General features: G+C 36.3%; 1 protein-coding gene across 3 annotated transcripts in view; it reads right to left on the bottom strand.

Moving 5' to 3' along the window:
• The window catches only part of ALG5 (ALG5 dolichyl-phosphate beta-glucosyltransferase), a 38,453-nt gene that overhangs the window by 15,462 nt on the left and 5,192 nt on the right, over nt 1-17,799 (bottom strand). For 2 of the 3 annotated variants that reach the window (XM_026493158.4, XM_044381782.3), the window contains 3 exons: nt 17,634-17,702; nt 15,605-15,697; nt 11,319-11,432 (listed from right to left, as the gene is read on the bottom strand). In XM_026493158.4, the coding sequence (XP_026348943.1) occupies nt 11,319-11,432; nt 15,605-15,697; nt 17,634-17,702 (276 nt within the window). The remainder of the gene's footprint in view (nt 1-11,318; nt 11,433-15,604; nt 15,698-17,633; nt 17,703-17,799) is intronic. The other variant, XM_044381781.3, reaches the window with a different exon arrangement.

Here is a 17,799-nt window from a genome sequence, read left to right as displayed (position 1 = left end):
GAATGTGAATAGATAAATCCATGGACCAGAATGGAAAGGCTAGAAACACACACACACACACACACACACACACACACACACACACACACACAAATACAGGTACTTAGAATATGATAAAGATAACATTTTCAATCGGTAGGGAAAAGATGAACTGATAAATGCTGTGGGACATCTAGGTAGCTACTTGGAAACCAAATTAAGCTGAACCTGAGCCTCATACTAAATAGTAGTATATGTTTCAGATACATTGAAGATTTAAGTATAAAATATCAGGAATAAATTTTTAAATGATCTCAAGGGAAGCGTAAGTACACAAACTGTAGAAGAAAAATCAATTCAACAATAAATTTTTAAAAAATTGTGTGGCAAAACAAAAATCCAAGCATATGCAAAATTAAAAGACATATACATTGGGGGTAAATATTGGTAATTTATATTACAGACAAAAGGATCATTTTCAAAATGCTAAAGTGCCCCTACAAATTATTATAAAAGTACCCTGAGAACTCAGTTGGAAAAGAGGCAAAGGTTATGAATGGTGTTCATAAAAGAGGAAGTGAAAATAGCTCTTAAACAACTGAAAATATCCTCAATCACACATATCCCAAGAGCAATGCAAATAAAACCTATCAGTGTTTACAACATGGTGCCTACACACCTACAGACAGCAACGTGAAAACTATCAAAACTACAAACATACATATAATCTGACCCAGCAATTCCACAACTAAGAATTCTTTCTGTAAATAAACTTGCATATGTATGAAAGGACTTTCATGCAGGGTTAATCATTTCAGTGTTTTTTGAAGCAGCAAACCTGTATGTCTATGCAAAGGCATCAATTATGACACTGTGGAAGAATGAGGAAACACTTTGTTGTATAAATATGGCTCAATACTCAAGATACATTGTTAAGTGGAACAAGAGAACAATGAATAGTGTTACAGTTTGCATTTTTAAATAAAGAATACATATATACATCTTCCAGATGGATATACAAAAAATAACACTGGTTACTTCTGAGAGAAACTGAGTGACTGAGAAATGAAGGGCAGGCCTCCTTTCACTGTAAATCTTCTTGTGCCATTTGACTTTTGAACTATTCACCAAAATAAACAAAATTAAAAACTGCATATTATAAAAAGAAAATGGCAAGCATACAAATTTACATATAATAAAACTTTATTATAAAGAGAAAAAATCATGTATAATCTCACTACCTAAAAGCAATCATTTACAGTATCTTACATATTTCCTTGTGTTCTTTTTTCCCCATCTGCATTTAAAAACCATAGCTGAAATTTACCTACATATCAGCTTTTTCTTCATTCAAAATAACCTAAAAATTTCTTACATTCAAGTTCACTGTTTTCCAACTTTTTCTATGGGTATTTTCAAACAATACATACATAAAAGCAGAGAGAATAGGAAAATGAAGCCCCTATGTGCCCATAACCTGGCTCAGCAATTATCAATACATTTACAAAAAAATAAAATGAAAAAAAAAAAAAAAACCCACCAAAAAACAAAAAACCAATTCATGGACAATCTTGCTCCCTCTAAAGCACCTCATCACCATCCCACCCAACAAATTCTAGGCATCACATTATAAATCGCTGTATATTTCAATCACAATAGCATTATCACAACTAAAACATTAATAATTCTTTAATATCATCAGATAGTTTTCAAATTTGTCCAATTATCTCATAAATGTTTTCAGTTTATTTGAATCAAAAGCCAAATAAAATTCATACAAATTGATGTTTCTTCTACCTGCACATTCCCTCCCTACTTCTGTTAATTTTTTTTTCTTATACTCTATTCGTTGAAGTAACTGTAACTCGTCTTGTAGACTTTCCTAGATGTTGGATTTTGCTGATTGTACTCACACTGGTGACATTTATCATGTTCCTCTGTCCCCTATATTTCCTGTAAACTGGTTGTTAGAAGCTTGATAAAATTCAGGTTTACTTTTCAAGAACATATAGCAGTGTTGCATGTCTGTCTTTTTTTGAGTCAATGGTGAGAGCAGTATTATATTTCACCATAAAGATTTACCATATTTTCACTGTTTGCCTATGTGTTGACTATTTCTAATTTTGTGCTTTTAGAAAGGTGCCCAAAAGAACATCTTTGAATATAAAACTCAATTTGTATTTTGGATTTCCTCCTTTGGAAAAAGTCATAGAAGCAGAATACTAAACTAAAAGTATGAATGTTTTAAATGTTTATGAGCCAAATTATTCTTTAAAAGGCTCTTTATATTACCACTAAATGGGTATAATATTGACTACTTCATCAAATCCTTGTCAGTTCTAATTATTCTCATTTTAAATTTGCTGATTTTATAAGGGGAAAATATAACCATATGTGATCTAATTTCCTTTTCTTTATAATAAAAAGGTAAACTTGGGGGAAATTTTAGTGGCCATTATATATTCTTCTGGAAATTATGGTTACATACTTTGCCTACTACTTAGTAGTAGGAATAATTTCTTCCCTTTTTCTGGCAGAGGTACTTTGCTCAGTAAAGAAGAGAATGCTTTTCTTAGGGAAGAACCATGTAAAAAGTTCAGATAGTATATGGCAAATAAGCTTCAACGTAAAATCCAAAAAAAGCAGTAATGTTACTAAGTATTAGATGGAAAAAAAAAAAAAAAAGGACCCCCTCCCAGCTTTCAGAGACTGAGTAGAATTAAAATGTGATTTAATTAAAAAATAAAAATATCATTTAATTAAACTAAAAACAAATAAAAAAAACCAAAAGCTTTCATTTAAAATGTTTTTCTCTCAGTGTAAGTCCCTAAAAACTTCTAGGTGAAGTTTGTGTATCTGCAGTTCTGATGTAAGAACTGAATCCCTGGTACTGATCTCACCATCATAAGGAATTCATCTAAACAGCTTTTAGAACAGTTAGCTATTCTTCAGGAAAAGATATTCTTGCTTTTAAAACTGCTCATATTAGAAGATGTATGTAAACATGAATTCTTTTTCTTTTAAGCCTCTTTCAGAGGATTGCTAATTTTTTTGTGGGTGTTGAGAATGAAGACTTCAGTTACTATGACAGCTACCTTTTAAAGGTGGTTAAAAGTGGTACCATATTGTCTTCCAGAAAGAAATGCTCCGTCAGAATCTCTCTTACCTAGTACTTCTCCATTTAAGTATTTCCTCACAATTCCCTGGAGAGAAGGAAAAGACTAGAAGAACTAAGTAGAGCTAATTTATATGAACAATTTATAAACAGTAACATTAGGATTAGCTCTGAAAATCAAACACAAAGACTAATGTTAATAATTAGAGGTAATGGTTACTGAGTGCTGAACATATGCTAAACACTTGACCATACATTTTAAAAAATTTTAATCATTACCTAAGGATTATGAACTTAGGCTCACTGTCCATATGTCAGTGATGAGGAAAATGAGGTGGATGAGCTAACTTGCCCAAAGTCACATGCTATTTTGAACCTAGGTGCCTTTGAACTCCACACCCAAAGTTAAGAAACATACTGAAGTGGAAATGGGAAGTGGCCACAGGTACTCCACAAGGCAAACCTGACTCCGAATGAGGTAAATACATAGAAATAAAGTTGTAACAATTTAGAAATTGGTAAAAGAAAAGTCAGATAGTAAAATTAGTCATATTTATCCAAGGTGGGCAGAAATGGAAAACTTAGCATATAAAGCAAAGTACTGAGTTAAGAAAAAGTTTTATTTATTAAAAAATTATGTTTTGACTGAAAAAAAATCTTATTCCCCCTTTTTCCTCAAAAGCAATAAACGTTCATTGTTAAAAACAAACAATAAGGAGTGCCTGGCTGGCTCAGTCGGAAAGAGCATGCAACTCTTGATTTCAGGGTCGTGAGTTTGAGCCCCATGCTGGGTGTAGAGAGAACTTAAAAATAAAACTTTTTTTTATCCAGTCCCACTATCCAGTGACAACTCATGTTAATACATTATTTATTAGATAGATAACTAGATACAGCTATAGCTATCTACATATATATCCAGATGTTAAAAATTTATTTTTTCACTTAATTTTATATAACATTCTATATGATAATGAATTTAACCTGTGTAAATGAATATTTAACACTTTAAATCATTTCTAATTTTCCCTCTAAGAAATTAAAATATATTAGATATAAATGTATTATTAAAAAAACAAAAAAAATCCTTGAAAATTTATTTTTACACACATTATATTTATTTCCTTAAGAGAAATTTTGTAAAGCTGGGTCAAGGGATATGATTTTTTTTTTAAACACTGTTTTTGTTTTTCTTTTTTTTTAAAGATTTTATTTATTTATTTTACAGAGAGACAGTAAGCAAGAGAGGGAACACAAGCAGGTGGAGTGGGAGAGGAAGCAGCAGGCTCCCAGCGGAGATGCCTGATGTGGGACTCGATCCCAGATCTCCAGGATCACACCCTGAGCCGAAGGCAGACGCTTAACGACTGAGCCACCCAGGCGCCCCAAGGGATATGTTTTATTGAATTAATGGATGTGAATTATTTAAACCTTTTGATTCTTACTTTCAACTTGTTCTATAAAAATATTGTATGAATCCACACAGACTCAACAGATAAATTTGGCAATACTTACTCTTTATTTTATTTGATGAAAGATGCCTTATTATTTCCTTGCCTTTTATTTTTTAATATATTTTTATTTTTTAAGAATTTATTTATTTATTTTAGAGAGAGAGAGAGAAAGAGGGTGCACAAGCAGGGGGGATGCATAGGAAGAGGGAAAGAATCCTTATGCAGACTCCCTACCCGAGCAGGGAGCCTGAGCAAGGCTGGATTCCATGACCCTGAGATCACAACCCCAGCCAAAATCAAGAGTTGGACGCTCAACCGACTGAGCCACCCAGGTGTCCTTCCCTGCCTTTTAAATTAAGAGAGTTTTCTCTTGACAATCATGCGGATATTAAATTTATGAAAATTTCTGTAGTCAGCAAAAATTATGGTTAACATCAAGGTTTCAATCTTCTAGAACAAGGTTGGTAAACTATGGCCGTGGGCCAAAGCCGGCCTGCTGCCTGTTTTTGCACGACCTGTGAGCAAGAATGGTTTTTTGAGTGTTGTTAAAAGATGAGTATTGCAACAGAGACCATATGTGGTCCACAAAGCCTAAAATATACACCCTCTGGTCTTTTAGAGAAAAAGTTTGCTTTCCCTGTTCTTAAGAGATTCCACTTTCAAACCAGGTTTGTTGGCATTATACACCTGCTTTGGTGGGCAGCTCGTGTCCTTCACTTTGTGATCTGCTGAGACAGACTGTCCTGAAAGTTCCTCTGAGAACAATCTACCTCTTTTTACATTTTCAAGACTATCTTCTTAATTTTTGTCTTCTGCCTTGTTTGATTTTCACAAAGATCTCAGTACAATGCTTGTGTAACTGCTGGGTCTATAAAACAAATGATTTGGAAAGTTAAGGGATCTCTTTTGGATGCTTGGCCATCTGAGAAGGTGACACAAATATACCTGGATTAGACCTGCCCACAGTCCATGAAAAAAGAGGGGAATAGTAATTGTTACAGTCTCATTTAAGGAAAAACCAAACCATGCATACATGTATGAAATGTTAGTGTACCAAACCCACACTTGGCTCAGGACTACTATATTAAAGACAAAGGAACATTCACGGACATTAGCTAGCAATCACTCCAGACGAAGGGGTATGTGTGTTGGGGGTGTGGTGGTTAGTATCTCTTTCCTATAGTTTTTCTCAATGCAATTTTACTCCATATCTGTTACCTTTCATCATTTGTGGCCTTCAAAACCTAAAAACTAAGTTTACTGGAACTATGTCTAAATGAGAATTCAAGATCCAAGTCACGGCCTGAGGAATAACTCTATGGTTATGGAGTGCAGATTTCTTGTCATCTATTTTGCCTGTTTAGGGAGTTTTGATTCTATTTTTATAGTTAAGACACTAAACAAGTGATCATCATATATTTTACTTAGAAAAATTATGGTAAAACCAAGCATATTTTATTAAAAAAAAGGTAGCATAACCACTGGTTAAGAAACTGAAAAGCTGGGAGAAAAGCTTTGCACTTAAAGAAGAAAGATAACAGATACAATATTTGGAACTAAATATAAATCCCTATTTTATCTGTGTGTCATACAAAGCCCTACTTAAATTACGTATGTCTAGTTTAAAACCTTAAAAGACCTTCTTCAGATAAGTAATGGCAAGCAACTTTTCTACATTCATTAAGGATAATCTGACTAGGACTGTAAGTGGAAACACAAGCACAAAGTAGTAGTAAATTTCTTTTTGTTGCAATTAAAAATTATATCAGCTGAGAAAACATTAGAAGTCATTACAAACGTTCTGGAGAGTCAACCCACTAATGCAGAAGATATTGAAGTTAAATACTGCCATCTAGTGAGTTAGTCATGTAGTCATCACAAGATTTGACTATTCTGAAACCCATGTTCTTGTTTCATTATTTTCAGAACCGTTCTAGTCAATTTTTATTAGGTCTTACGGGAACATATACAAGTTGTGCTTATCAAATTTGTGACAAATGAATTGAGAACGGAATGGCAATTACATTAAAGATAGGAAAAAAGCCCTAGACCCTGACAAATGGAAATCAAACATGCTAATGTTTAATACAGTCACACTTCCATTCCTGAATAAAACAAGGCCAAAGAAACACAGTTTGAGGATGCATTTGTGCCAGTTTGAGGATGGGGAGACAAGGTGCAATGGCGATGCACACAAAAGCGTTGGCCATATGAGGTAACTATGTAAGTGGTAACCAGATCCACACTAACTGAAGCATCTTCAGTGGAAAATAAGTAGGATGATAAGAAAAAGAAATATGCTGTTTTAAAACCTGAAAGAACTCCTGACAGCCTAAAATAGAGAAGACCACATGGAAAGAAGCTTTCACTCTCTAAAGGGTATTCACAAAGAAGTACAAGAGACTATTCTGTGTAGCTCTGAAAAACAGACCCAACCAAAGGGGGTGATTAAAAGGAGGCATATTTGCATTTAATGTAATGAGCACTTTGTAGCTGAGTTGAGATCGATGGGCGGCTTGGCCATCACTATAGCTATGCAAGCAGAGACTGAAAGATCACTTGGTAGCTATAATCTATAGACTGTGGCCCAAATCTGGCCTGCTGCTTGGTTTTGTGAATAAACTTTTCTTGGAACACAGGCATGGTCAGTCAATTATGTATTATCTAGGTCGCTTTTGTGCTACAACCAGGTTTGAGTAGTTGCAACAGAGACTATATGGCTTTAAAGCTGAAAATATTTACTCTACGGCCCTTTACAGAAAAAGTTAGCTAACAACTGAATTAGATAATTAAGAAGATCCCTTCTAATTCTTCTGTGAATGTTAGCTTCGGAATGCAAGTCTTCTGAGAGTAATAACTGGCTATTTATAAGCTTTGTCAGAAGGATGAAAAGACAGGGTCTGAACTAAAAAACAGTCATTATGGAGTTGATCTACAGACAATGGATTTTAGAACTTTAACTATCACTTATCTGCCTCCTTCCCACCTCCTTCAAAAAGAGTGATATGAGGCATACTGATAAAAATTCCTAAACGGAGTTCAGATTCATTCAAGTGAGTTGTGATACTCTTAAATAATCAGGCATTCCTTGAGGTGCTGCAGACCACGGCTGTGAATTAAATGCTTAATCATAATCAAATGTTTTAGTTCTTTAAAACTCAACATTTACAGTAACAACGTAGTAAATTAGATTATGGTAAGGAAAAAAGATGGCATCAAAACTCCTTTCCTTTTCAGAGTTACATAAAGGAAACTGGAGTCACAGAAGGTTTAGATTTTTCTCCTGTTTATTGTTTGGTTCACGCTGTAAGGTTGGCTACATCATTTAATTTTTCTTTGCCCTACTGTAGTATGACATAGAGTCAGCTGCAAACAATTTGACACCTTTTACCCTCCCTCCTACTCATGGCACCCTCAAGCTAAAGGTATAATGCACAAGAAACATTTACCAAATCTTTGTGGGTTCTCTAGGGAGAACTAGGAAATCAAACCAACTGTACTAGTTGGATTTTCTTTTAGCTCGTCATGATACACTAAGAGGTGGAAAAAGAAATACTTTTTTTTAGTAATAGTGAACATGTAACATGTCCAATAATAATTTCATATTGTATGGTATAGAGCAATAGGGACCAAAAAAACTTTCTGTGATGGAAATGCTCTATATCTGTGTTAGCCAATAAGATAGCTACTAGCCACAAGTATTTGAAATGTGGCCAGTGAGAACTAGAATTTAAAATTTAGTAAGGAACTAAAATTTTATTTAATTTTAATTAATTTAAATTTAAATAGCCATATGTGGCAGGTAGCTACTGTTTTGAATAGCACAGGTAAAAGGGATTATTTTCAGAAATAATTCTCTTAAGAATTGTATTAGTTCATTCATTTAGTGTCTTTAAAGGAAAACTACTAGACAGAAAAGGGAAGTAGGTGATGGAAGGAGAAATGAAACACTTGTGAAAAGCCATGAAGTTAAATAAATACATATTTATTTCTAGGAAGGATATGAGTTTTTTTAAATTATTAAATGTTCTGCTTTTGGGGGTTTTGCTTTTCCTATTGATCAGTTTTTGCTATAATGAACAGGGATTACTTTAACAACTATATAATAATAATAATTAGCTCTAAATTAGATCTATTTCACTCATGGATAGTTCTATTTATTGATCTTATTTTGGCCCTCAATTTGTTTCCCTATTTCTGTAATTTCTCTTTCAGTACCATTTTGTTGTTTTATCATCTCTCCTTCCAATGCCTGCGTTGCTGAATTCTGATTTTCATTATTTCTCCAGCAAAAATACTTTTATGCAATTTTATCCTTTTTCTTGGATTATATTGGCTTTCACTTGGAATTTATCTTTTTTTTGTATGAAACTTCAATTCGTTTTCTATAGTAATATGTTGGTGTAGCTGACATTTCTTTCCTTTTGTCGTGACTGACACGGGTAGCTCTCATACAGCACGAGGGAGTTCTCCTTGATATACAGGTATGCCCTGGTTTTAAAAGTTCATGTTAGGCCACGTTGTTTTTATGGAAGACCAACATTAGTATCTGTTCTTGCTAACTGAAAGAAATATGAAGAGGATTTTCGCTTTTACAAAAAAGAAGCAAAAAGCACAAATAGTGTTCAACATTTGTTTTGCAGCAAACTGTACAGGCAGTGCACACTCCGAGCAGCGAGAGTGGCCCTGCCAAGCTCCTTTCCCAGAACGACACTCAGCATCTCAGCATCAAGCTGCCAGAGCTTTGAACTGTGTCTGTGAGCATCTCTGCTTTATCTTGATTTACTTTGTGTATCTGTTAGCAAGATGTGTCTTAGGGTGTCAGAAAAGCCTAAGAGGTTATTTTTGGTCCTGAGAACTTTAAAAAAAATTTGCTGCATGAATTAATGTTAATTACTTTTTTGCTTTATGCCATTTGGCTTATGAATGCGAATGCTCTACTTTTGGATAACCTGTACTTTTACCTTTCGTAGCACTGTTTGCCCCCTCTGAACTAGAGTTTCAAGGCCTGAATATTAGACCTGGGGGAGGGAGGCAGTGCCCCTAAAGCTCAGTATAGCTCTGTTGGGTTATTTAGGTTCCTTGCTGTTAGGAGATTTTCTCTTGTCCCATACAAGGATATACTCCACTGAGGAATGGATCTGTGCCCTAAACTTAGCTTGAAGCCCTGAAAATAGCAAGACCTAGCAGTTTTTCTTGCTTCTATTGAAATTCTGAGATACTGTGTGATGGTAGGTAGGTGTACTGTTTAATGTTGTCCAATGGTGCTTACTCATTCTTAGTCTGAATCTCTCCAGATTGGGATTATTTGGTACAAACCTCAGAATTTAGTAAACCCATCTTTTCTAAACGGCCTTTAAAAAGTGGAAATGGCACCAGAATTTTTCTTCCCCCAACTTTTACTTTTTTTAAACGAAATGTGGATACCGTCTTTCTTCATACTTGCCAAATGCTGGAACAACCCAAATGTCCTTCAACAACTGAATGGATAAACGGTCATATTCCCATACAATGGAATATTGCTTAGCAATTAAAAGGAAAAAATTATTATTATTTTTTATTTATTTATTTTTTAATGATTTTTTATTATATTATGTTAGTCACCATACAGTACATCCCTGGTTTCCGATGTAAGGCTCGATGATTCATTAGTTGTGTATAACACCCAGTGCACCATGCAATACGTGCCCTCCTTACTACCCATCACCAGCCTATCCCATTCCCCCACCCCCCTCCCCTCTGAGGCCCTCAGTTTGTTTCTCATAGTCCACAGTCTCTCATGTTTCATTCCCCCTTCTGATTACCCCCCCTTTCTTTATCCCTTTCTTCCCCTACCGATCGTCCTAGTTCTTATGTTCCATAGATGAGAGAAATCATATGATAGTTGTCTTTCTCTGCTTGACTTATTTCACTTAGCATTATCTCCTCCAGTGCCGTCCATGTTGTAGCGAATGTTGAGAACTCGTTCTTTCTGATAGCTGAGTAATATTCCATTGTATATATGGACCACAACTTCTTAATCCATTCATCTGTTGAAGGGCATCTCGGCTCCTTCCACGATTTAGCTATTGTGGACATTGCTGCTATGAACATTGGGGTGCATATGGCCCTTCTCTTCACTACGTCTGTATCTTTGGGGTAAACACCCAGTAGTGCAATGGCTGGATCATAGGGTAGCTCAATTTTTAACTTTTTAAGGGACCTCCACACTGTTTTCCAGAGTGGCTGTACCAACTTGCATTCCCACCAACAATGTAGGAGGGATCCCAAAAGGAAAATATTATTGATAAAGACAGTAACATGGATGAATCTCAAATGCATTACGCTGAGTGAGTCAATCTCCACTTTTTGAAATTATGGCATGAAGTTGCACATAATCTTTTCTGAGCGGTTGCTGGTTGGGCTTGTTTGTTTCATCAAAAACAAGCATTCTGTGATTCAGTTTCATTTCATATCTTTACCTGAGAGGCTCAATTTATGCTTTCAGATAAAAGCCTTAACTGAATACATACAATAAATACTAAAATTCTGGTAGCAGCAATTGAAAATCAAGAGAGATGGCGAAAATATTAAATAAATAATTGTCAAGTAAATCTCAGACCATCAGTAAATGTTTATAATAAAATGACTAGCTTTCTGTGGAGCTGTATATAGGAATTTCACACCAAAAGAAGCACCAATTTTTTAACTTACATGTAAACTCTATTTTAATGTTACTTTAGACTACCTGTTTCCTTGACTGAAGATCATTTAAACTATATTCTTATACTCACAGGCCAAGGCTGTAGATCATTCAGTCCCTTTTCTAATTTCTCAACATCTGGAAACTTTGTGGCTCCATCTGCATCTGCCATAAGGATCTTTTCTCCTCGAGAACTGAATATACCCTGTATTTAAACATTTCAATTAAAAGAAAGTTGCTTAAAATTAAAGTTAAATTCAATGACATATCAGTTTGTTTTGCTTTACTTAAAACAGCTATATTAGGAAGTCTAAAATCTAATACTACGTGTGAAATGGCAGGAGGCCAAAGTTCTCTGAAAACACCTTACATTAAGATCCTTCCAAATGTATCTAATGCCTATTTAATGACTTTAAAAACTTTGTGGGATCAAACCACTAATACCTTACAAAATACGGTAAGAAAACAGATTTGAAAAATAAAAGATATCTTATGTCAATAAATACACAAAAAAGTAAAATATCATATACATTATATATGTATTATATATGCATCTGGGCTACCTTAGGGCAGCATATGAAGAACATATTTATGGGTGGACTGAACTTGTGTATAATATACACAAACTAGCTGTGAAACACATCCTAAGATGATAGATTGTTAGTATTCTTTGTTATGGAATCTATTTTTTTTTAAAGATTTTATTTATTTGAGAGAGAGAGAGAGAAAGAGCAAGCATGAGCAGGGGGGAAGGGCAGAGGGAGAAACAGATGCCCTGCTGATCAGGGAGCCAGATCCTGAGATCATGACCTGAGCCGAAGGCAGATGCTTAACTGACTGAGCCGCCCAGGTGCCCCTGGAATCTAAATTAGTTTAAATTAATTACTGAATAAAAAAATATGGAATGTCACTAAAATGTGGGAAATGTGGATATATCCAAATACTATTTAATGTTATTTGAGGGATCTGACACTTAGCAAAATTATGCCTGTCAATATTGAATTAACTGGTCTTTTGTGCAAAATATGGCTCTATGAGTGTGTATTTCACATGGAAATAAACTATACATCAACTCTTAACTCATGGTCCATTTGAGTGAATTCACTGTTTCTTTTTTTTCTTTCTTTTTTTTTTTTTAAAGATCTTATTTATTTATTTGACAGAGAGAGACAGCCAGCGAGAGAGGGAACACGAGCAGGAGGAGTGGGAGAGGAAGAAGCAGGCTCCTAGTGGAGAAGCCTGATGTGGGGCTCGATCCCAGAACGCAGGGATCACGCCCTGAGCCGAAGGCAGACGCTTAACGACTGCGCCACCCAGGTGCCCCGAATTCATTGTTTCTTAAGTATAAATATATGTATGCTTTGATATGGGAGAATACAGCTTGTGATATCATTTAACAGTAGGAATTTAGATAAGATAAATACAAATGTAGACAAAATTTTCATCACTTATTCTTTAGGATAAACCCACTAATAAGTTTCTGTAATTTTTAAAAAATCATATCCATTAGAATACAGGTGACAAAGCAGAATAGAAGTTTTATTTAACATCTAGACAAAAGCCAAAAAAACCCCCAAAAACCCAAAACCCCCAAAGACAAAACAAAACAAAACAAAACAAAACAAAAAACAAAACAAAACACCAAAGGATTATTTCAAAGATACATGTTAAGGGTGAACTGGAGAAACCCTTTGGCTTTCAATCTTGTTTAAGCCACTTTATTATTTTTAAAGAAGGTTCTTTAATGACTGCTACTCTCCACTGTACCAATGATGGCCTTCACTTCACTGTCAAACTTGTTGAAAAAGCAATCTATGTTGGCACCTCCCATTCTTACCCATTCAATCCCACCCTCACTGCTTGGATGGCTCACCCTTATGTGCTTCATTTCCCCAAGGCTTGGTTTCCGGTTGTCCTTTTTCTCTATACCTCCTTCCTTGCCAACTTAACAGGTTAAATTACGCCTGATGCATGTGAATTACTCATTCACAGTCTACCAGGCTATTCTGGATACCACTACTTGGTATCTCAAACATACTATGGCTCAAACTCAATTAAAGATACTGTCTTTTAAACCAGCCCCTCCTTCAGTGTTTTATATAAATGACATCCTCCTTCTTTCAGTCACCCAAGGCAATAAATTATTCTTCTCCCTGATCACCTGATACAATTCTACCTTATTTTTAATTCCCCCCATCTGTCCTCTCCTCTTCTGCTGCTGTGTCACCATCATGATCCAAATAACAATTCCTTGTACCTTGCTTACACTACTGCACTGGCTGCTGTCACTCTGTCAACAGTGAAACTCTGAAAGTCCCTAGCCTAAAAGTTTAGGATGTGAACCCATCTACTCCTCTGATCTTATCCCTATAAAGTCAACCCACATGTACCACTAGCAGTTCCTCATTGTGACACTCTTTCATACCTTTGGTCATGTCCCTCCTCTGCAAGCTCCCTGGCCTAACTTTTGCCTGGAAAGTTCCTAGTCCACCTTGAAGATTCAGTGCAGAATTTACCTCCTATGGGAAGTCTTTGCTGCTGCTCCTTCCAGATGAAAGGTGGTGCCAATATTTTGCATATACTTCTAATAGAGTGTTTACAGCACTATTAAATTATGATATCCTTAAAGATAGGATGGTTGTCTTTTTTAAAAAAAATTACTTATTTTAGAGAGAGAGAGAGAGAGCACACACACTCAAGTGGGGACAGGGGCAGAGGGAGCAATCTTCAAGCAGACTTCCCACTGAGCATGGAGCCTCCATGCAGGGCTTGACATGGGTCTCAATCCCAGACCCATGAGATCACAACCTGAGCCAAAACCAAGAGTCGGACACTCAACCCATTGAGCCACCTAGGTGCCCCTGGCTGTCTTTCATCTCAGTATCTCTAATAAAGTAGTAGGCATATAGGAGGCACTCAACTGTTGGCTGAATAAGTAAGTGAATGGATGGATTTAAAGGCCACCATGATATTGTATCAATCCTATTTTTTTTCCTTCTTTTTGCATGTCCTATGACCCAGTCAGAGCAAACTCACTGCTCCCAGTACATATTCTAAGAGTTTCTGACTTCTGTCTTTTCTTATTTTGCTGAACTGGCATGCTCTTCTCTCAACTTTTCACACAATCAGAGAGGTTAGGTTAAGAGTATGGATTTCAGAGTACTAACCTAATCTAAATCTTCATTCTACCTATTAGTAACTATGTGACTTTGAGTTAGTTACTTTACCTACCTATGAGTCACTTCCCTCATCTCTATAATTGAAATAATAGGACCTAATTCATGAGACAACATGAGGAGGATTAAACGTGATAATTATGCTGAAGTGGTTAATTTATTCAAAATAACCAATCAAGTGGAATAACCAAGTGGAAGCCAGTGTTCACCGCTGTTGGAAGTTGGTTTTGGTGACATCTCCTCTGTCAAGCCTGCTTGACATGTGCCCGAGACTTCTAGTTACCTATTCAGTATCTATTCTTTCCTTCTTTTTTACTAATGGATCTCTGATTAGGTCAGGAATGAAAATGTTAGAAGAAACATTTCTCAGCTTTCCTTGGAAATAGGGGTGGCTTTGTGACACTGTTCTGGCCAATGAGAATTAAGTAAGTCATTGGGTGGGGCTTCTGGGAAAGCTCCCTAAAAGGGGGCAAACCAGCCAGTATATATCTTCTGCCTTTATCCTTCTCCTTCCTGTCTGGAATGTAGATGTAATGGCTAGTGCTCCAGGAGTCACCTTGTGTGCATGAGGAAGAGGGACTGAAAAGTTAGGAGGCAGGGTTTCTGATGAGACCATGTTCAACAAGGTCTGGGCTACCTATATATAGACTTCTCTTCATGGGGGCAGCAAAATAAAATAAACCTTTAAATCATTTAAGGCACTCCTTATATTTTCTTCCATATATCTATCTTGACTTGTGGTCCTTCTTCAGAGTACCTTGACTCTGAAAGTAACCTATTCCTTTTGGAATTTCTATAGCACTTCATATGTACCTTTCATAAGTACAATCATCTTTTCTAGCAGACTGCAAATTTCATCAGGATAGACCCACATCAGATTTTATAAACTGCAAAAAAATCATTTAAACTTATTATCCAGTAACTGTATCAAAGACGTACATGGTAACATTTTAAACTTTGATTAAGATACGCATATTCTCCTGAGTTACCCAGTGTGTCATAGATATGGGCATGACTTTTAAGATATGATCACATTATATATACAAAATTATATGAAGTTCTTATTAAAGCTAATTACCACTAACCTGAAATGGTGGTATTCAACTAGCTAGCTGCAGAATACAAATATACTATAGTCTGCAAAACAAGTCATTAAAAAAAAGTTTATATTTTAGATAAAAATGTCAAAACTATGTATTACCATCCTAATAGCGCCGCCTTTCCCACGATTCTTCACCAGCGTTATCACTCGTACCTTGTCACTTCCATATTTCTGGCAATATTTAAAAGCTACCTGTCAAATTATATAAAAGTCAGAATAATATTAACTTGGATTCCAAGACAGTAACATAAACTGGGTTTCTGAGTCAATAGCATATTTAGTCAATATTAAATTAGTCAATATTTAACTGAGTTAAATGGCAGTATTTAAGTACTGCTATTCTAGTTGCCTTCTTCTTGTGACTACATTATGCTCACTGTGCATTTTAGTGGCCCAGAGTTGTTGAATTCCTGGTGCCAAGAACCAATAATGACCCACTAGGTCGAAGTCACAATTCACTTTCCTGCAGAGGTACCAACAGAACAGGCAGCGGCTCTCTCTTATTCTGACTCCTTTATTTACGCTAAAGAGCTGCTAGAGAAAATAAAATCCATGCACTGATTGACTGGTACACACTTGTGATTGTGACCCCCCTCCTTACTGCTTAACGACTTATCTACTTGTCAGCAACTGATCTTACTCCTCAGAGAAGTTGTTCGTATCCTGGACCATTTTCCCCAAATCTTTTCACTCAACTGCCATTACTGTTTTTTTTTGTTTTTTTTTTTTTTAAGGATTAATTATTTTGAGGGAGAGAGAGTGTGTGTGAGCAGGGGGAGGGTCAGAGGGAGAGGGGGCACAAACTTCCCACTTAGTGTGTATTCTCATGTGGGGTTCCATCTCACGACCCTGAGATTAAGACCTGAGCTGAAACCAAGAGTCGGATGCTTAACCCACAGAGCCAACCAGGCGCTCTTGCCATTACTTTTTGATTTATAATCAAAGCCATGAAATGGTGATCTGTATTCACTGTGTACATCTCTTCATCAAGCCACTGGAGCATGGTCCATACCCTCTGCTTTTCCACATTGCTTTTCTAGCTTATCTCTCTTCATCAACAGCACCTTCTTTCTCTCTTTTTTATTTTTTATTTTATTTTTGATGTAGGCTCCATGCCCAGTGTGGAGCCCAACTCGGGGCTTGAACTCACAACCCTGAGACCAAGACCTGAACTGAGATTAAGAGTTAGACACTTGGGGCGCCTGGGTGGCGCAGTCGTTAAACGTCTGCCTTCGGCTCAGGGCGTGATCCTGGCGTTCTGGGATCGAGCCCCACATCAGGTTCCTCTGCTAGGAGCCTGCTTCTTCCTCTCCCACTCCCCCTGCTTGTGTTCCCTCTCTCGCTGGCTGTCTCTCTGTCAAATAAATAAATTTTAAAAAATCTTTAAAAAAAAAAAAAAGAGTTAGACACTTAACCAACTGAGCTACCCAGGCGGCCCCACTTTCTTTTTTAAAGTAGGCTCCATGCTCAATTTCAAGATCAAGAGTCGCATCCTTTACTGACTGAGCCAGCCAGGCACCCCAATACCCTCTCCTTTTGACCCTCATTTCCACAGGGAGTGTAAAGTTATTCTCACTCCTGGCAGACCAGCTTTTACTTTTTCTAGCAGCTCGGTAGCTATAGGTCTAAGAATGTAGGGATGTTGAGGGGACAATACTCTAAGACACTTGTTACCTCCCATGGGTAAATCTGAATGGAGGTACGCCAAAGGACATAGCTGATACCCAATGCCAGATATGAAGGCATCTTTCTATTTGCATGGTTGCTTTAGAAATTGTAAGGCAAGGTGGAACATAAAGAAAGAAAAATTGTACTTAGGAAAAAGGAACCATATATTGGTAGGCAAAGAAGGCTCCCAGTGGCCATGGTGAATTGCGTATGTTTTCTCCCAACTTGGTGATCTTCAAAGTTTCCCTGGTCTTATGGAGTGGTGGAACAGCAGGTATATTTTCTAGCTTCCCATAGATGAAATCTCTCTGTCTTTCTGACTACCCATACCGTAACAATAGAGAGTGCTGGCACAGCTTTAGCATTCTCTGATGAATAAAAATTGGAAATAAGACTTCACATCTGCTAAATTATTCTATTTTTTCTACCTATTGGCAATGCTAAAAACAAGTTTATTTACCTTTGAAGTCTGGTCTTTGCTGCCATCATCAACTACTATCACTTCGTAAGTGAACGTAGGATCCTGCTTCTGTAAGAAACAAAAATAAAAGACCACAATTTGGCATAAATGTCATCAAGAATTCTGACAAAATCGCAAGGAGTTTAAATAACAACTGTTTTAGTGT

Source organism: Ursus arctos, unplaced genomic scaffold (assembly GCF_023065955.2).
Source record: "Ursus arctos isolate Adak ecotype North America unplaced genomic scaffold, UrsArc2.0 scaffold_10, whole genome shotgun sequence".
Lineage (NCBI taxonomy): Eukaryota > Metazoa > Chordata > Mammalia > Carnivora > Ursidae > Ursus > Ursus arctos.
The sequence above is the reverse complement of the archived record's forward strand: the minus strand, read 5'-3'. Positions and strand labels throughout refer to the sequence as shown.